Source organism: Canis lupus, chromosome 5, assembly GCF_011100685.1.
Source record: "Canis lupus familiaris isolate Mischka breed German Shepherd chromosome 5, alternate assembly UU_Cfam_GSD_1.0, whole genome shotgun sequence".
Classification (NCBI taxonomy): Eukaryota; Metazoa; Chordata; class Mammalia; order Carnivora; family Canidae; genus Canis; species Canis lupus.
This window is the reverse complement of record NC_049226.1, coordinates 73,288,772-73,310,338: the sequence shown is the minus strand read 5'-3', so window position 1 is coordinate 73,310,338 and position 21,567 is coordinate 73,288,772. Positions and strand designations below refer to the sequence as shown.

Genomic DNA, 21,567 nt, shown 5'->3' with positions numbered 1-21,567 from the left:
ACACAATACCCAGGTCACACCCCTAGAGCCTCTGATTTGTCTAGGCCTGGGCTTGAGGCCCAGGATTCTCCATTTCTAGCAGCTCTTGAACAATGGTGGTCCTCCCACCCCTCGACCACGCTTGAACCTGATTTTTTTTTTTTTTTAACCTCAGTTTCTTCTTTTGTAGAGAGGTACTCTTCAAGTCCTTAAGTATTATATGGATTGAGAAAATGATTGTATGCCAAGTCCGCAGCCAGTGACACTGGAGATTCAGCAAATGGGATCTGCTATCACTATTATTTTGTTTTTATTAATTATTATTTTTAGACCCACAAATCAGGTTCTGTTAGAATAGCTGGATATTTAAAAATTGGACCTAGTGCACTATGCTACTGTTGTATGATGAACTATCTTGGATTTAAAGTATTAAGGAACTTTTCTACTTGAAGTTGTTCTGGATGTTGAAGTTGTTCTGGATGGATGTGTCTCTGTGCGAGCAGTGTCACTCCTAACCAGAACATCTCCCTTCCAGGGTCCTTAGGAACTAATGTCCTTGTGCCATTCCTTCTTATACAGCTTGGGAGGAAGGACAACATCTCGATGCACTTGCCCACCGCTGACAGTGTGCTTGATGCAAAGTGACTCAGAAACACTTGCCTTTGTGATAGAACATCAGCTCTGATGGGGAGACAAATTATCCACAGGTGGAGGATGCTATGACAATAACATTTCTGTTTGGGGACTGACATTTTAATAAATGTACCTCTAGTTCTAATAGATCATCTTTGGTAGGAAAAGAAGGCTAGGCTATGCCAGTCAGCACCCAGGATTCCAGTCTAGATGCCATATTCCCCTGTTCCATCCTTGAAATGTTTCCAAATTCTCTTTCCACTTTCCAAAATAACAGCTAAGATGAGACACCGAGTGTAACTTGTTCTTGTTTTCAATGCTTTGGTAAGCTACAGTCTTCAAGTACTTGCATGAGTTTTGTTATTAAATATCCTAGTAGTAGTGGTTTGAGTCTCAAGAGCTCTTCATGACATACAACTCTACCTCGTGGCATCTCTTCATGAGCTACCCCCTGCTGCAGGAGGCTTAGGGTACATCTCCCAGTTCCCTAGTGCAAGACTCCAAAGCTAGGAGTCTTCCTTAGTGTTGGTAAATCACAGTCTAGACTTTGGGGTTGACTGCTCCTGGCTCAGGTATAAGCGGACCTGGTCAATTCATCTGTACTCAGAGTGGGGAAAGGATCATGTCAGGTGATACAGGATGTGCCCACCTGGGTTGGAAGTCCGTGGACTTAGGTATTTCCCTTAGAAGAGCAGGTAAATGGGCAGGCATGACCGGCCTATCCAGAGTCTCCAGGTTTTGCAATTTGGAGCCAACTGAATGGGAATAGCAGCTGTGGCATATTGAGTCAGACCAGGTCCACATCCCACCCACTTGCAGTCATCTCAGATTTATTATGGGATCTTCATGCGGTGTAAACATGCCTGCTGGCTCAGGCTGCTGCGCACAGCTGTGATGTCCCTCGGGGTGGGGACACCACGTGGAGCCTCACAGAGCCCTCTTCCCTCCCTGATAAAGACTGAGAAGGGCCCTGTCCAAGCAGCTGACGTTTGGGATGGGGGTCATCAGTCATCTTTCTCCAGGTCAGTTTCTATTTCAACTGCTTTGAGCCGTAATTAGAATGGGCCACATTGTGTTGGATTCGAGAGATGCCATACTCATCAACTAACGGAGTTTCTCTTCATTCCCATCTGTGCTTTAACCAGGCAGTCACATCTTAAAAAAGGGGGGGGGGCAGGGAGTAAATCTGGACATATACTCCTCTTACAGTTGGAGCATGGAAAAGCTCACTAGTGTGTACTAGGCACCTGGGACAACATACAAGTGTTAGCATCTTACTCCGGTGTCTGTGAAAAGTGCTTCACAGGCTTCACCTGGGAATGTCCCCACTTTGACTTGTATTCTGGGCTGTCCTTTGCCCCCAGCCTTACAGAGGACTTTTTTCTCGTTGACCTCCACTGTAACCTGGCCCACCCCCTGAGATATTGCCATTCTGCCTGCTAGAGACCTCACTTCTCGCTACAGCAAGATGACTAGTCAGAGTTTCCATTCAGATTTTACGACCCTGGGAGGGACGGGAGAGATCTATGAGGTCATCTTGTCTGTCCTCTGCCAGGGTAGGATTGTTCCCTAATGGTGCAGTCAGGTGTTTGGTCCAGTCTCGTTTCAAATGACTCAAGCGGTGAGGCCCCAGGACCTCCCCTGGGAAGCTACTCTGCAGCCTAATAACTCTCACTATGAGAATCTTTTTGTGTGTATGTGGCTAATATTCAGAGTCTGACACAATAAGGCTATAAAAAGCTAAGTCCGTTTAGGGTAGCTCTTCACCGAGGAATGATCTCATAATAGTCACTTTTGTTATAAATCTCCATCCAGCAGGGGGGTTAAGTGCAAGTTACAACGAGACTTGGGGACTATTTATTCCAAAATGCAAGAATAGTCCCCAAAATGAGAATTAATGCAGAAGAGCTACCCCATCCACCAACTGTAACCATTGTATAATATTTCACACAGTGCTATGCTTTTTTGCTTATGTGACGCTAAATGCAAAAGCAGAGGAGCTTCTGCTATTAACGGCTTAGGCCTGAGTTCATAGCTTCCCCCTTTGAAACTGTTCTGACAGCTGCCCCTCATTCTGTTTGCCAAGGAATAGGATCTTAGCCCCATGGCCGGTGGGTAGGGGGCGGGGATGTTCATCTGTAGTCTTGGTCACTGTTGAGAGCCTGGTGGGAGGTTAATTATTGCTGGGGAAGAGATCTCAAGATGGCATTGAGAAGGGAGGAAAGAACAAAAGAAAGAGGACACAGAGGAGGAAGAGGAAGAAGAGGAGGAGAAAGAGAAATTGGGAATTAGAAATAGAGATGTAGGGCGCACCTGGGTGGCTCAGTCAGTTGACCATCTGTCTTGGGCTCAGGTCATGATCCCAGGGTCCTGGGTTGAGTCCCACATCAGGCTCCCTGTTCAGCCGGGAGTCTGCTTCCCTTTCTCCCTCTCCCTCTGCCCGTCCCTGCTGCTTGTGCTCTCTCATGTACTCTCTGAAATAAATAAAAACTTAAAAAAAAAAAAGAAATAGAGATCTAAATAAAGCAAAAGAAGGGAAGGAAAGATGGGGGAAATGGATAAAGGGAACGAGACTAAGGAAAGGAAAAGAAAGTGAACATCGATTTGCGATCTACAGACTGGGAGAAGACATCCGCGCTCTGAGCGTCAGGTGTTCCCTTGCCAGTTCACCTTCTGGGCCCTTCCTTTGCTGTAGGAGCCCAGTTCCTGCAAAATGCGGCTTCCAGACTGGCAGCATCAGCACCCTCCTGGGAATTTGTTAGCAATGCAGATTTTCTGGCCCCACCCCAGACACCCTGAATCAGAAAAACTGGAGATGGGACCCAGCTATCTAGATTTTCACATGCTTCCCAGTGGATCCTGACACATTTGCCCAAGTTTGAGCCCCACTGCTATAGGACATCCTTCCAGGAGTCAGGCTGTTTTTTAAAACTGTCCTGACAGTTGGAAGGCATTTCTATTTCTTGAGGACTCCTCCATTCCCCTCTTTCATGCCTTCTCCAGCTCTCCAACAGCCAGTAGTTAACCCATCTGAAGCTATTATCTCTGACCAAGAGACAGACTCCTGTGTTTTGAAATTCACCCAGGAGGGCAAAGCCCTTCTTGCCTGGACCACCCAGTGCCACATGGTAGCATAGAGATCCGGATCCGAGCAGCCCCAGCCTGGGCCTCGCAAGTCCTGTTTCCCCAGGTGGCACATCACGGCCAACAGGAGAGTAAGGACCATTAAAGAGTTTATTTGCATCTTTGTCTTATCACTGAAAACATGTTTTCCCAACGAGAGTGCTGGCGACAAAAAGATGGTATGGAGTGACCACCCAAATTAGTACTTTCCATCCCAATCCATTCGCATGATCCCCTTGCCTTCCCTCACAGTAAAACAGCAAAGCCAAGTCGCTTTAGGTAGGTCTTGGAAATATGGACCTAATGTGTCCTTGGCGTTCCTATGACATGATGATAATTAAAAATCAAAGCCCACATACCAAATCATGCTTTTTAAGTTAAACGGTTGTATTTAGCAAAAGAGGAGAATTAAAAAATGTAAAAGTCCTCCTTGGTTTCCAACATGGGCTACAGTTGTTTAAGGATTTGTTCTATTGCATGCTGATAAATATTTATCATGGTTAAGTGAACAATCATTTGGAGACAGATACCGTTTTATGATGCGGCTTCTCAGGGCGTCCTAATTGTGACTCTGCCCTGCCGTTTTATGTTTTATCGGAATATGCAGGCTTATACTTTATGAGGTTGGGTAATGAAGAGAGAGAGACCCCAATAAACATATTTGCTAAGAGTAATGGTTATCTATAGCTCAGCAAGCCTTGGTTAGCATAGCCTCCATTATACAATACAAGGCAAGCAGTTCATAGCTCAATTAGACCTAACTTGCTTCATTTTTAGGCATTACGTTATTCTAAATTAACACTATATTTCATATTCTGCAGGTCTGACTATTAACCGGATTTTGGAACCTTCAGGGTTTATTATTTAGTAATCCCTGAAGCTCTCAAGCAGGCATTTCTAAATTCATATATTAGAACAGATTAAGAATTAGCTGGAAAGGCATGTTAAACAGCCACTCCCTTTCTTTTGCTAATTGTGCTAGCAGGAGTGAAAAAGAAAAATGTGAGTTCAGAGCTGGTATCACACAGGTGAACTTGCTACCTGGCCTGCTGCTGATTGTTGCTGAGGGGTTATTTAAATTAGGAGACAAGTTTTAAAAATCTCAGTAGCATACCACAGAGCCAAAATCCCAGCACACAGACCAGATTTTTTTTTTTTTTTTTTTGTTCATGCTTTAAGATTTTCGCAGTAAGAATGCATGTCAAACATAAACTGGGGCGGGGTAGAAGGGAATTTTCAAAACATGCAGATGTTTTGAAGATGGTGATTAGTTTACCCCTGGAAAACATCTCTGTTTCTTCTTGTTGCTTTCATCTCATTCTTGGTTTATTATCAGAAATAGGGAACTTATCTGAAAGCCTCAATTCACAAAGATCATTCATGATGAATCAGTGTATCCCTTGCTATTTTCCTTACTTTTTTTTAAAAGAAAGATTCTGACAACTCTCACTATTCCAAGTCCACATGCACCCATTTCACTTCCTTCTATTTTTCTGTCCTCTGTTGCATGCGGTCATTGTGCTTACAGAGTAAAGGATTCTGCTTCCATTACATAAACTTTCTTTTTTTTGCAGGTCATAATTTTTATTTATTTTTTAATAATAAATTTATTTTTTATTGGTGTTCAATTTGCCAACATACATAATAACACCCAGTGCTCATCCCGTCAAGTGCCCCCATTACATAAACTTTAAACCCTGGAGCCTACTTCTGTTCTCTGAGAGGAGAGCTGCCTTTCCTACCCCACCCACTCCAAATCCTGTTTCCTTCTGGCCCACTGCCCCTCAACCAAGGACTTGTTACTCCTGGCGACGTTTGGCAACACCTGGAGGCATTTTGGCTGCCAGGACTTGGGGAAGTGCTGGGAGAGGGGGCATGCTACCAGCATCTAGTGGGTCGAGGCCAGGGATGCTGCACAGCACCCATCAATTGGCAAGACAGCACCCCCCATGACAGGTATCCAGCCCTAAAATGTCGATAATGCCCCTCTTGAGAAACCCTCTTCTATCCACGTCTGACCATTGGAAGGTCACCGACCTGTGCTTTGCATTGCTATCATGTTTGCTTGCCTTGAATTTCCCTTTGCTAATTCTTGCTCATGCTGCCAGATATACCCAAGCACTTAAACATGTCTAAGAAGACTTTGCTGAGTCCCATGCTGTCCTGTAGTGGTTTCTACCCTCCCTTTTCCCCTGGACAAAGACTCTCTTCGATCAAACTATAGTTGGTTCTTCTGGGCATGCTTCTCAACTAGGCCTGCCATCAGTAAGAGTGCAGTATCTCTCCCTTATTGCTATGGTTATGAACCCTATGGAAACGTCCTGAATAAAGTCTTCCTTACCACTGTAACAAATGTCAGAATAATTCTTTTTTTTTTAAAACAACCCACCCACTATACTGCAAACTCTTGGAGGGTTAGGATCATATGTTGTCAAGGGCCAGATACATAGTACACATGGAAGTCACATAAGTGTTTCTTAAATGAGGATTTGAAAGCATCAGGTGGAAATAAGACATGCACATCAATGTGTTCATAGTTCCAAATTCAGAAAGATACCCCTGATCCAGTTCTTTGTCTTCTTCCCTCAGTTCTAGGCAATTTCCAGCCACAGGCTGGATGCACATATGAATAAACTTCTACCATTAAGTCCCTGAATTATTTAAGCACTGCCAGTGCTTCTGTATAAACCGTACAGAACATATTGCATATACGTACACTTCAAGAGCATCCATCAGCCTACCTAGGATGGCTTGATGTCTCTTAACATCACATCAATACTTGGGTATTTTCAAATATCACAGGTGGCCACAGCCTTTGTGTTCAGGCTTCTGCAGGCATCATCTGTTTGTAAAACCAGGCCCCAATCTATATGTCCAACGCCATTCCTAGACCCCCTTTGATAATCCTCACTGAGCAGACACACTCGATACATCTTCACTAATGGGTTTTGACTTCATAAAATGTATTAATGACTTCTTTTTGAAAGTAAGAGTGCTTTGAATACAAGTCTTTATTGCTTTAGAAGTTCATAAAAGCAAAAGCATAGCATTCCCCTTGGTGTTTCTACAATAGGGGAATAGACATGCACTCAGGGACCGCGTTTCTATTGTGTGTGATTCCACATTTCAGACTGACTGATAGAATCAGGCCCTTCTCGATTCTCAGTGCTCTCTGATTCTCAGTGCTCTCTGTCTAATTTCGATGGACACCTTCCTTGCAAAAGGCTTACAGTCATTTCATTTGCAAATAGTTCTATCATGTGACAATGACCAAAGGAAACCCTGGAGTCTATGTACCGGGTGTATGAAAAGTATCATCTTTTTCCTTGCAGCAACCCTTCAGGAGGAGAGAGTTGTCATTGGCTCTCAATTTGTAGATGAGGAAACCTGTGTGCTAAGTAGAGAGTATGGTTGAACTTGAGCCCTGGACCAAAGGCTTTCAATGGTCCACGTCTCCACTCTGCTGTCAATCATAATGGTTGGTGGAAGAGAAGCAACAGCTTTTACCTTCCAAGAATTTTTTTTTTTTTCCTTCCAAGAATTTTTGAACTTGTAAGATTCTCTTGAAGACATGGAGAAACCATGGCTTCCTTGGCTGTAGTACTCACCAGAAGTACACATTCCCTTTACAGAGGTTTGTTTTCATCAGTTCTCCAAGTTACAAAGGAGCACGATTGAGCAATACCCACTGAGAAGTGACTCCTATCTGGCTGACATCTGGTCATTAAGAACGCCTGCCTTTGGTTTCTAAGACATCTAACAAACTCTTACAGGTAACAGCTTTATGGCTGTTCCTCTCCAACAACAAGGGCCATATTCCTGAATCCCTCACCCCCTTGTTTATTAAACTTTCCGTTGAGAACATAATGGGTCGAGAGACTAAGGTCACTAGTGGAGCCTCATAAATGTGTTATTTATGATCCCTATGACACAAGAAGACCATCTTAATTTCATGCTTCTTAAACTAGGGTATGAGTATCCCCAATTTTCCCTGGTGGAGAACCAATGACAAAGTTTATTGGAAGTCACAGGAAATCAAAGCACATTTTCTTAAAGAGTCAACCTATATGGTTACTGAACCATATTGTTTAGAGCAAAACAGACCTGAATATTACCTTTCTAGAATGCCTCTTTTGCATGATTTTTTAATGATAGAACATGAGTCTTTAAACATACTTCTACCCCTGGGGATCTTTTTTGCTATGAGAGATATGCCCATGGAAGGATTCGAAAGCCCAGCCATATGGACATCATATTATTCCTTTTTATTTGCCATCCAGAGCTCACCAGAAACCTTTTAGATCTCTCTCCTGCAAAGCTCCAGCCAGATGCTTGAAAATGTATGTTGCTTTGCTGCAGATAATGTGCACGTTGAAAAGCAATTATTTGCCCCCCTCTTGGGTCCTCAACTCAGATATTGACTATCTTCCTGGTTTTGTAGCTGGGCTCTGTTGACCCCCACCTCCAGGTCTTTACTGTGGTTCTAGAAACACTGCCCTCCCCTGACACACACACCATACATACACATCCTTCTGTACACCATAGGAGTATATACCTCCATATTCCTGTTGTTTTCTCCTCCGTTTCCATTATCATTTGCAAGTCCAGATGATGTTGCCACCCTGGGGACATCTGGGAGTGTCTAGATATTTTTGGTTGTTACACCAGGGCAGAGGTGGGGGGGGGCAAGAATGCTGCTGCATGTCCTGAGATGCTCAGCTCGACCCCCACAACAAAGAATTAGCCAGCCCCAAATGCCAACAGTGGGGAGGCTGAGAAGTGCCAATCTGCACGAAGCTAGGATTTCATTCTTCACTGCTGCAAATTATTAGTCAAGCTGTGAACACCCTCTTTCTTTTTAGTCTAAAATTGTGGCTTAAGATACGCAAAGTTAAATCATGTGATATTAGAACCAGTCAGTGGAGCTCATTGATCTGAGAAATTTACTCTTCCCAGCTGGCAGGGAGGCAACCGTACATAAAAACATCAGGATTTAAAGATGATTTCAAAATGGGAAGGTCATGGGTTAGGGTTGGAGTCAAGGGGACCTCCTGGGGGACCCCAGTGAGCGTGATCCTGTGTGTACCCCGCAACCTTCGTCTCCACTGCTTCTGCACACAGGGTCCCACAGGAGCCAGGTTTCCTAGGGGGTCTCCCCTCCCTCTTTTCAAACAATACCCTCACTTTGCCGAGGAAGCAGCAGCCTTCACCGAGACATGTTAGACAACACGCCTGTCTCACTTTCTGTAGCTTTGCTCCCGTATCCATTTGAAATTCAGTGCGAATCCATAAATTCCACTTTGCTCCTGGTAGCAGCCTGCATGGTGTGTATATTGAGCATTAGAAAAACAGTAAATCCAGCCCATTTATTCACATTAGCCAGCAAAGGCATCCTGCATACCCATGTAAGTACTGGAAATTACTGACATGGCCTTCTAGACCATGAAAAGATGGAAGCATATGGCAGGATTCATATGTGAACAGATTGCTTTTTCTCATAAGAACGCTTTATTAGAATATCAACTATTATAGCTTACTGAAGGTACTCTTCTGCTCTTGATTTAAGCCCCGAGTCACTCGGCACACTTTTTTTCACCGCATTCTGCTATGTATCTCACACCTACTCCTTGCTGTTTCTAAATGGCCTACTTAAGCCTTGAGGTGGGTCCTTCAGTTTCCCATAAATTAATAACACATCTATGAATATTTTCCAGCCGATTTTAGAAGCCCCAGTCTGTTCCACTACCGGGGCCGTAAAAACGGGGGATAGATAAAGCAAGCTTCTTTCAAATGCTCTTCCAATATGAGGCGAAATATTATTAATCTAGACTGCCAGCTACTTTCATTTACCATGTTGCTGCTCATGGGATTACAGGCACAAAGGTTTCATAAATTTCAAATGAAATATGAACATTTGTTGTCAAAATACTGTTAAGCCACGAAAGCCCCCCTAGTACTACTTCCTTTTATTATTATTATTTTTATAATGTTTATATCCACAGGCATTCACATGTTCTGAGTTCTGGGGAGCAGAGCTCCCCTTCCCCCATTCCCCCCATTTCCTTATTAATTCGCTTTGGTATCGCTCCCTTGTTTTACAAGCAGGAAAAGGAAATTGGACAAAGAGCGATTTTCTCAATGAGCGAATCCATCTCGCCATATCTGTTGTGTCTCTGCTATGATTAGGGGGCACGTCGATGCCCTTGTTTGGGAGCAGAGCAGCATGTCTTTCCCGACAGAGGTGGGTCAGGAGGGGTTTAGCTGACTTCATCAGATAGTATCATGCAGGTCCCACCGCGAGGCCGTGGCCTGCCAAGGAGGGTTCAGGTGGCTGGATTGGAGACAGCAGAGCCAAGCTGGAGAGGCAGTCTGCATGGAGAGCAGCCGAGGTCACAGCTGGAAAGAAAACCGTGCGTTCCAAGTTGGATGGGCAATTCATGGATGGATCGAAGAATCAGAGTGAAGGTTGTCAGCTAAGAAAATGAAAAGCCAGAATGAAACCATGGCAAAAATATAAATAAAATAAAATAGTAAAATAAAACAAAGCCATCTATTGAGCATTGACCAAGTGCCAAACATTTTGATGACCCACGAGTATGCACCAGATACACTGTAGAAGGGCAAGTGTGACTCCCTGAAGGTGCTTCACTGAGTTAGGCCAGTGGGGTCCCTGGACCAGTGGCAGTGACATCACTTATAACTTGTTAAAGATGCAGAATTCTTGAGCCCTACACCGGATCCAGATCTGCTGAATCAGAATCTCTGGGCCTGGGGCCTGCAGTCTGTTTTTAGAAGGCCTCCAGGTGGTTCTGATGGTAGAACATGTGGGGAACACAGTAGAGACTCCCTACACTGGGCATAGGAATCAGAAATACGGTGCCACTGCCTGTGGGTTGCATTGCATCCTTTGGGCAAGTCTTTTAGGCCCCCTATTCCTGGCAACTCCCTCCACAAAGGGAGACAGTGATGCCCGCTTTTCTGACCTTACAGGACTTTTCTAGAATGATAGTGGTTACAGGTGACAGCAGCTAAGATCCATGTGACCATTACTGTGTACGAGGCAGTGTGTGAAGCACTCATTTTAGACACTCCGTGTTTTGATCCCGACAATAACCCATGAAACAGGTATGATTATCACCCCTGCTCAGTGCTGAGAAAACTGAGAGGTTTAGTAATTTGCCTAAGGCCATGCTACTAGCAGGCTGGAATCACTCCATTCAAAGCTCACGTTAGCTACTGAGTTGCTGTTATTTTACAGCATCAAAAGACATAATGTATTTGAAAGGACTTTATGGACTATGAATGCTACATGAAATAACAAAGTGGTTTGGTAAAACATTTATATATTCACATGTAGCACGTATTATATATTCATACATTTATTTTATATTAAATACTGATTTGATATAAATATGTAAAATAATTATTTTATATAAAAATATATTTTTAATTACATCTCACAAGAGCATTTGTCCTTGATGTTTGTCTTACGTGGGATTCCTTGGCCGAGACCAGTCCCGTTTATCAAACAGATTCACAATCCAAATTGGGTCAAAAAAGACAGATTGGGTCTGTATTTAGGCACTGGTGGCAGTGAAAACCCAGGTTTGATTCTTGCGTGCTTTCACTTAGGTGTACTCCTGAGAAGCAGAGGGAAGGGGATACAAGATCCAGATTATTAGTAGGGCTTTTTTGGTGGCTTCTAGGGTGGCCTTTGTGAGCAGAAGCGTGTGTTTACCGAGGCTTTCAAAATTAAAATTCATTTCATTCACGTTACAAATTTAAAATCCTAGCTCTTCTTTAGGATCTTCCGTTCATCTTCCCAGTTCCTATTATTCTGCTTGTAAGCCTGAGAAATTTTAGCAGCCATGTCTGAAGAGCTCTAGAATAATGTTTCAGCTCATTTATGAATTTAGGTAAAGATCTTAAAAATCTTAAGCTGTATTCATGAATTTACTATTTTGATTTCCTTCTCAAGTGCTATTACAGACAAGCTTCCCGAGAATATAAGTGATTTGTATATATCTAATCAATTTAATTGCAAACATGATAAATCTGAAGTTTTCCTAATATTCTGATGGCTTGTATAAATGTAGTAATATTTCACCTTACCATCATAATTCTGTAGCAATTGCCATTTGCATATTTAAAATAGAAACTTACAAGGCTAATGTCTACCCCTAGAACAAGTGTTGGCAGACTTTTTTTGTAAAGGACCAGATAGTAAGTATTTCCATCTTTGCAGTTCAGATGGTCTCTGTCACAATTCTTCAAGTCTGCCTTTGTCTGAAAGCAGCCACAGATAATACTTAAATGAATGGATCTGGCTGTGTTCCAATAAAACTTTATTCATAAAAACAGTGGTGGGCCAGATTTGGCCCAAAGGCCTCAGTTTGCCAACCTCTGCTTCTGAAGGCCAAATTAAAACATTACAGGTTCATAATATACCGTGTATTTGAGGATATGCCAATAGGATAGCGTGTTTCTCTTGTTTTCATTATGTCAATATTTTTATGTTTAACTCTAAAATAGGAAAATTACTTTTTATGTTTGGTTCAAATGCTGCCTGAGTTTGGAGTTAGTCTCTACCATATCTAGCTGAGTGGCCTCGGACAAGTAACTTAGCTTCTCTGTGCTTATTCTGCTTGTCTTTAAGAAGGGATTATGATGGGCAGCCTGGGTGGCTTAGCCGTTTAGCACCAACTTTGGCCCAGGGCCTGATCCTGGAGTCCCAGGATCGAGTCCCATGTCGGGCTCCCTACATGGAGCCTGCTTCTCCCTCTGCCTGTGTCTCTGCCTCTCTCTCTCTCTCTCTCTCTGTGTGTGTGTGTGTCTCATGAATAAATAAATGAAATCTTAAAAAAAAAAAGAGAAGGGATCATGATGGTACGTATCTCACAGGGTGGTTGTGAGGACAGCATGCACGATTATATGTTAGTTTTCCTGTGGTTAAATAATGCCTGTGTGTTAAGGAAACGTGATGTCAGACCACGCAGTACTGGGGTTCCCCTGCCATGTAACTTACAGGACAGCTTTCTCAACATACTGAGATCTCTTCACAACCAGGGAGATGTCACCTGGTTTCCCATGGACACCTGGGCTTCTAGGACAACCGCTTCTCTATAGACACAATGATTATCAATGATCAGCTTCTGAAAGAGGACAGATCACCTGTTTTCTCTGCTCACTGACATCCACACCCTCCTTACTTAATTGAGGTTTGCATTTCTTCAGGCTTTTCCATGTAATTACCTTCTAGCCAACTTTAAGTCACCTCTGAACTTGATGGAATTCTGCACTCAGTTCATATATGTTCTGTCTCTCCAGACCACAGAATGATGTGAGTTATCTCCCCTGGGCCCATCTGACTTGCAGTCACATCTTCTAAGACAGTGGTTCTTCGCTGAGGGTGGCACTTCGCCCCTGCCTTCACCCCTGGCATTTTTAATGCCCAAGATGACCAAGCTCCTGCTCTGTGGAGGAGTGAAGGTGGCTAGCAGACAGGAAGCCAAGCATCCTGTGATGTGTGGGTCATGCTTCACGACAGAGAAATGTCCTTCCTCAGGATGGCAGCAACACCCCCATTGGGAAACACCGTCCAAGGGTCACCTGTCTGGCACACACTAGTCGGTGGATCAGTGACTCTCACAGAACTGTGGCCAAATTCTGGTCGGTGCAGCCAGCATAGGTAAGAAACCCACCAGGCCCCAGGGACCAGGAAACCACGAGCCTAGGGAAGGCCACGCCAGCACTCTTGTCTCCCTCTGACAGGCAGGACGACCATCCCTAAGTGCACCACCGAGTTATGCCTCCTGCCTGTATTTTCTGTGGCATTTCCGGTCGTGCAGTGGACCTGACCACAGACACCTCATAGTCACACTGGCCCCAGCCCCTGGCTCTAAGGACTTGGAGAAGGGACCTTTGCTAGCCTGGTATTTGGCACAGAGCGGGTGCTTAATGAATATTTATTGAATGATTTCCAGCTAATGGAAGAAAGCTAAGCAGCACAACACCCAGAGGATTGAAGTTTATTGAAAATCGACCCAAAGGACTATGGTGAAAAAAAATCTCAAAAGGCAGGAGCAAGGGATTGGTATTTGTTAAGGGTCCTAAATGGATGCCACTGTAGATGGTAAGGGACTTGGGAAGAACATGGCCTGAAGTCAGGCTGTCGGGTTTGAATCCACACTCTGTCATGTGCAGCTGTGTGGCTTTGGGCAAGTGACCCAGCCTCTCTGTGCCTAATCTCTTCATCTTTAATGCCAGTACTGATCTCTCAGGTGACAGAGAGAATAAAACTTGCAGCGCTGTATAAGGCACTTCTCACAGGGTCTGGCGTGCGCTGACCCCCACACGGCAGTTTGCCATGATTATTTGGTTACCTTACCTTGTAGTCTCCCCAGGGAGCAACCGCCTCCCCTCCCCCGTCCCCTTTGACATATGAGGAAGCTGAAGATCTGATGGTGTATGGCAGGTGGCAGCTCCACAATTTGAGCCTGGATCTACTTCTCATTCCTTCTCCACCCCCAAATCTCCCTGCACCTGCCTCATTCTTTCCTCCCTTCTCCACGGGAGACTTGGGAAACCCAGAGGACGAGCTCGTGTGTCTGAACCACATCATAAACCAAGAATTAGGTTAAGGCCGTCCAGGACCTAGTCAAGCAACATGAGCTGTGTGGCATGGAATGGGATGTGAGCTACCATTTGGGGCTACAGCTTGCGCCCTGCTCCGTGGTGGCTCCACCCCAGTGTAGGGAATGGGAGAGGAAGGCCTGGGAACAGGGCAAAGGGAGAGCTGGTAGGCGAGCAGGTGACACGATTTCATCTCTGGGTAGAAAGCCAAAGGCAAGAAAGAAAAGGAATTGAGAACGTCAAGAAGACATCAAAGAGGAATCAGATGTGCTGTGGGCACATTTTCAGAGCGAGTTTAGAGGATGCCGTGTGCTCTGGGGTCAGGGGAGGCTCTTACTCCAGAGCTCCTGCCCTCTCGGGTCCCATTTTCACCCCACCACTCACTGTGGAGAAAGGGACCAGTGTGGGGTTCCTTGAGACCAGATGCCTTGACAGTGCTCCCCCTTTCCCCCCACCCCCACCCGCTGGAGTCCTGGGCTTCTGGAGCAAACACCTGCCCCAAAGCTTCTTTTCCAAGTCAGCCTAGAACTTTCTGCTTCCTTCCCGAAGGCGATCCGTCTGAAAGGCAAGCCTCTGGAACTGTCAGATCCTGCAGGGATTAGTGGGATCCCAGAAGGCTCCCCCGAGGATGGAGATGAGGCTGAGGGCTGAGGAACCTTGACTTTAGCCATGAGGGAAGTCAAGAACCCAGAGGGTAGAGGGCAGAGGAGGCAAGAGGGGGGACATCTCTTCGCTCCTCCCTCCGGACAAGAGCCTGTTCCTTCTCTGTGCTTCATAAAGACCCTCGGTCACCCGGGCAGCCGATTCCCGTGTTGGCCTCCTGTCTTGACTTCTGCTTCTCCCCCAACTCTCCTGTGAAAATTGCTGACAAGGTAAAAGTGAGAATCTCCATGAATGAGGTTAAAAGCCCCAGAAACTCCAACTGCTTGAATTTGGGCATTGGGGGAAACAAAACAAAAATATGTTTCCAACTATCCCACTGACTTTGACCGCCTAAAGGGGAAGAATTTGCCTCAATTTTTTTTTTCTTTAAAGCTCTGAGTTTCTGGCACAGTTATGGGCAAAGAGGCGGTTATAACAATATTCTTTACACGTGTGACCATGACTATAGTCCATCTCAGTGGAAAGGGACTTGAACTTGCGGACTTGATTCACTTTTTAAAAATTGTGTTAAAATATAGGCACCATAAAATTGATGATTTTTATGCACTGATGCAATTCAGTGGCATTGAGTGGATTCTCGTTTTTGTGCAGCTATCGAAATTATCCATCTGCAGGAGGACACGATTCTTCAGTCTCCCATCCCAGTTCTTCTAGAAATGTTAAATGGGTGGGGGGGGGGTAGGTCAAGTGAACCAGGGGTCACAGTAGGGGTCAGTCCTCCAGATGCCCTTCAGGTCATGGTCATGGAGAGGGGCAGTTCGAGATTTTCTTTTTAACCACCATGAGGTTGTATGGCTTGAACTCGGGGAGATCATATGGGGAGGGGGGCTCCTCTCGACTTTGCTCGCCTCCAGAACTTACTGGCGCATCTTGAAATGGTAGCACACGACCATTTGTCTGCACGTCCATGACCCTCAGCTGTAGCAACTGTACACGCATGACGTGCACTGCACGTGGTGCCCAGGAGACCTCTAGCTTGTGGGGTACTGTGATCGCCCGCTGTTGTTCGGGAACTCCTTAGGCATCCACAGCTTGGTGTGAGGAGCACCGCCCTGTGGTATCTGTGGCCGCTCTGTCCCTACAGTTTACAAAACCCTAATCCATAAAAGCTGTTTGAAATTTCCATTAGGAGATTTGCACAAGTGGTTAAAATTAGTCATGCATTCTTGGTCTAAACTGCAGGAAGGGTATCTTTACTGTGAAAATGATTATGACAATGTTAAAACTGTGTAATAGTAAGCAGACAGTTTTCCGAGCTGCTGGGTGAGTTCTGGAAATGCTCTATTTATTTTCTCCCTATTGACTCCTTTCTTTCAGGCAAGACTGCCCGCGCGTTGCCTTGGAAAGCCACCGAAGCCGAGCATTTCCAAAGCACTGACATCGCAGGGCTTCATCTGTGAGCTGGGCGAAGTCTTTCATTTGATTTTTTTTTTTTTCTTAATTGCTTCTTCTTCCTCTAAAACAGGAAGTGCATTTGGTTTTGAGGGGGAGCCTTAAAAATACAGCATTCCTGATTCACTTCACCTACCCCACCACCACCCATTTAACATTTCTAGAAGTACAAGAACTCCTAAGGTGAGGGCAGAGGCAGTGACAGTGACTTTTTGCGTGCTGAAAATCAGCCGCCCAGTTTATTTAGTTACTTCTTTCTTTTTAGTGCAGCGGTGTTTTTAGTGTTAGAGAAAAGGCTGTGATTTCTTTGATATTAAAAAGCCAGCCACTTATATTTTCCAAAGCCATTTGCATTCAGTCTGCCGGCCGCTAAAAATGTATGTGGATTTTTCATCTGAGAGGTTTTCTCTATGCATATTGTTTACATTTATCAAATGTTGTTTTGCCCAGTACTTTATATTCATTGTAGCTTCCGGACCTAGCTGACTACATGGTCTATATGAAAAACAAAACAAAACAAAGCAAAAAAGAGTCAAAGGGTCTTCTTTTGAGAGGATATGAAAACAAGGAAAAGCAAATGTGGCCATAGAAAAGCAGCAGTGTCCCGGATGAAGCCGCTGTCTTTGTTCTATCCGCAGTTTGTCAGCTGTCAATCAAGCTCTGCTCCCCCTTCCAGGCTGCCTGAGCTAACGTGAGAACCTGGCTCTGGCTCTGTTGTTAGCCTATAGTTGTGCAGCCTAGAAAATATGGGAAGATTCTGTGAAGTGAATACTTAAAATGACAGGAAAGGACTGGAAAAAGCTGATACTGCTTGAGATCACCTGAACAAAGCAGTTTAATATTTATTTGCTTTCTTGCTCCTAGTTCTTTGCATTTGGTGACTTTGTGTAATGCCATATGTACCACGAGATTATACTGCTTCTGTGTGCACTAGCATTAAAAAACAAGAACAAAGAATAAAACAAAAAACCCTATTCCTGCAATTCTGGTATGTTGTCACCAGGTGGTGGTAGTGTATCTTTATTAAAGAACCTGAACTGCTAGGAGTAGGTATCCATTTATCTATTCTCTAAATCACACTTCCTGAGTATGGAGGATGGTGTACATGCCGTGCATATAGCAATGGGTAACATAGGTTTGCATCTCCAAGAAGTTCCATGCAGTGGAATATACTTAGCAGCCAGAGATGGTAGTTTTTTTAAAAATTTGAATATGAATTTTCCCTTATTTGACCATAAACACAATCACACCTCTTTTATCAAAGTATATTTTTATTTAAAACATTTCCACGGAAGTCCCATATTTAATAAAGTTCAATAGCATGTAATAAGGTTAGCAGAAGAGGAAATATTTTCAATACATATGGTACCGTTTTTGATGAACTTTTGCTTCCTTTGACCCTGTATTCTTTTTCAGACCATCAGGGAAGCTTTTTGAATACAGTTGCCTTTAACTTCCATACACAGGCATCCTCAGACACATTTATTATTTCTTCCCAGAGCCAGGCAGAAGCACCTATACCACTGTCTTCCTCTGCCCTTGGATTAAGTGTTTTCTTCCAGAATCTTCTCTCTGGGGACATCCTGGGTGTCACAATTCCATCTCAGTTTTTCCTCTAGAGTCAAGGCCTGCATCTCTCTGGCTGTCTCTGGGCCCCAACCTTTTTCTCTTTCATTCTTTTCGTTTCTCTTTCCCAACTTCCTCCTTTGTCAGCCAGGAAGAAGGTAAGGGAAGGAGTTGGAGAAATGAGTGTCTCTGAAGCGTTTCTCTGGCACAGTGCTTGGTCCCATCTCCCCTCATAGTAGACGTTTTTCCAGATATGGAAGCATTGACATTCTGTGTACCAGAAAGAGCATCCTCTCTTGAGCCTTGGTCCCCCTTGTGACTTGTGTTCACACAGAGTACCAATGGGATCATCTAACTTCTCAGAAGGTTTTTTTTTTTTTTTTTAAGATTTTATTTATTCATGAGAGAGAGAGAGAAAGAGGGGCAGAGAGGCAGAGACACAGGCAGAGGGAGAAACAGGCTCCATGCAGGGAGCCTGACACAGGACTTGATCCCAGGTCTCCAGGATCTCACCTTTAGTGCTGACTGAGATACAGACTGCCTTTATTTTTTTTTTTAAGATTTTATTTATTCATGAGACACAGAGAGAGAGAGAGAGAGAGAGAGAGAGAGAGAGACAGAGAGAGGCAGAGACACCAGAGACACAGGCAGAGGGAGAAGCAGGCTCCATGCAGGGAGCCTGACGTGGGACTCCATCCCGGGTCTCCAGGATCACGCCCTGGGCCGAAGGCAGGTGCCAAACCGCTGAGCCATCCAGGCATCCCCACAGACTGCCTTTAGAAGTGAATCTATCAGCTCCCCAGTAGCCTAAAAGACACCACATCCCATGCAAACCATCGAATATTTCAAACAGAAGATAAACTTATGTCCTTTCGTGAACAAATTGTTTGCGTAATTGACATCCTGGGTTGTCAGGAAAGCCTTGCTGCCGTGTTGATTCTGATCATTCAGATGTGAAGGGGTTTATTTTACTCTCCTCACCCTCCTTCCACCCTTCACTCCATTCAGAATATTACTCACCTGAAACCAAAAGCATTCCTCAAATATCTTAAAAAACTACCATAGTCAGACTTTACCTGCATGCAAAAAAATCTCTAATTTTTTCCCCACATTTGTATAAAACACCCAAATATATGAAAACAGGTGCGCAGTGTATAAAACATGGGTGATGAGTGTGTGCCCATGCCACCTCACCGGCCCGTAGTGCTGGACTTCTTGTACACAACACCCACACCCGAGGCACCAGGCATCTTCAGGGGCTATTCTTTGCAGCTTCCTCCTCAGGTCACTCTGGAGTGTTTACACTGGAAGGGTCTGTGAGTCCCAGTACTCCACTGCTGTGTCAGGAGTCAAGTGGGAAATGGGTGCTAGGAATGTCCAAAGTCAGTAGCGTCCCAGCTTTGCATGTTGGAGGACATCTTCCCCCATATTCTGCAGTTGGCGCTCTTTTATCCCTAGTGTCTGAGAAATACCACGTGAGATAAACTAGGGGTTCAGTGGCTGCTGTGTTCACCCACATTTTAAAAGATAGTCACTTTGTACTAATGCATGAGCCAAGGAAGAGGGCAGTGAGATCATGCTTCACATGTGTGCAGAAGACCATAGCATCCTCAACAACTCAGTCAGCTGGGCCACCCGATGGTTCCTGTTGTGTCTCCTGAAGTTCATGGATATGGAGCAAGTTGCTTGGGGTTATACACCTAGGGGGTGGTGAAGCTAGGATTTATACCAGGATAGTCAAAGCTGGGAGATGCTCAGAATATGTCAAGATTTTCCATTCTGAAGCATGTAGCATCTCCAGATTATAATCACCATCTCAAAGAATAGGAAGGAATAATGAATATAGACATCCTTTATCCTCAGCAGCTCCTATATGGGAATCTGGGGCACCTCTCATTGGGAAGCATCCACGTCAGACTTCACTAGTCGGAGACCATCCTTGAGAAGGACACTCAGAAACATGCCACTGTAGGTTTGACAGGAAACACCACTTTACCAGGCTGCCTGCTGCCAACATGGTCACAGTAGCGTGGAGGGGGTCCCCCCTCCCTCCCTCCCTGTGGTTGGGAAGACACCCTGTCCTTCCCCCTTCCCTATAGAGCAAAGCCTTAGACAAAGATTCCCCCCTCCATACCCTAATCAGGCCCCAGGCCCCTCTGTAAAATTAGCTGCACATTAGTCTATTTCTCTTCTAAAGCAATAAATGAACAAGAAAAAAAAATGAAAAAGGAATGATACTTGCAGTTTACAAATCGTGTTCACATACATTGTTTGATTCTACCCACAACTCTGTAAATTATGCAGGTATGACTTTTACAGTTAGCCTTATTTCATAGGGAAGGACACTGGAGCTCAGAAAATTATAGTATCTGTCCCTGAGTTACACAGCTGGTAAGGAAGACTCAGTCTTGGGCTTCTGACCTCAAATCCTTAGCTAGTCTTGCCAGATAAAATGCAAGATACCCAATTAAATTTGAATCACAGACAAACAAATAGTTTCTTAGTATAAATGTAGCCATGCAATCTTTGGGACATATTTATACCATATATATATATAGTGTGTGTGTGTGTACACACTATAGTATAAGATATATATATATATACACACGCACAAATAGTTTCTTATTATAAATGTAGCCAGGCAATCTTTGGGACATACTTATACTATAGTATTTATACATACACTTTATGTATTTATGTATGTGTATATGTATAGTCTATATATACTATAGGACATATATTAGTATAGGGCTGCATTTATACCAAGAAATTATTTGTTGGTTATCTGAAATTAGAATTGAACTAGGCATCCAGTATTTTGGTTTGCTAAATCCAGCACCCACCCATGACCTCTTTTTGTTTCTTCCCTGCTCTCCCACCCAGTCTTGGTATCAAGTCTATGACTCAGTAACTACCTTAGGAAATAATACCTTTTGGGCTATTCCTTATTAAACACTCAGCACCTGCTCAAAGCTTGCGTGCTTTATTGCATATTTTTACAATCACCTTGAAAGTTGGGGGCGATTGTTACCCCTTCCCAGATGCCAGGCTGAGGCTCAAAGGACATAGGCGACTTGCCAAAGACGTTAGAGTTAAAGAAGGTGCAGGATGGGCTTAAGACCAGAGTCTGCACCTCCGATGACATATATTACTGTCTACACTCCGAAGCAATTTTTTAAAAATTAAAGAGAGACATGATGCTACCTACCATCAGTCACAGAGGCATAATAAAGCTCCTTGAGGGGAGAGCCCAGGCTTTGGCTTTCCTTCAATAAATAAACAAACACAAGCAAACAAACTTTGACAGCATCCCAGCAACAATGCTTTCCAGGTAGTGGCCCCTCAGCCCAGAGCTGTTTGCTAGCTGATGTGCTCCAAGAGCAGCTCAGAAAAAGGAAGGGTCGAGAACTCGGTGTCGTTTGTACGTCTCTTTTGCCCTAGATGTGTTTTAAATTTTGTCAGGATTATAAACTGTGTTTCCAAACATGAAGATAAATTGGCCCTCTGACCTCTCATGAGGGGCCATAATTCATCTGAAAGGTTTACCGCCCCGAGTGTCATTCCACAGCTCCCCGACTC

At 44.2% G+C, this 21,567-nt stretch overlaps 1 protein-coding gene across 6 annotated transcripts in view; it reads left to right on the top strand.

The window, feature by feature from the left end:
- The window catches only part of WWOX (WW domain containing oxidoreductase), a 952,562-nt gene that overhangs the window by 499,844 nt on the left and 431,151 nt on the right, over positions 1-21,567 (top strand). Inside the window, exon 9 of one of the 6 annotated variants that reach the window (XM_038538232.1) lies at positions 16,348-16,542. The exons of the other annotated variants lie outside the window; for them this stretch is intronic. Within the exon in view, the coding sequence (XP_038394160.1) occupies positions 16,348-16,527 (180 nt within the window). The 3' untranslated portion in view covers positions 16,528-16,542. Of the gene's footprint in view, positions 1-16,347; positions 16,543-21,567 lie in introns of those variants that run through there. 6 annotated transcript variants of the gene reach the window in all.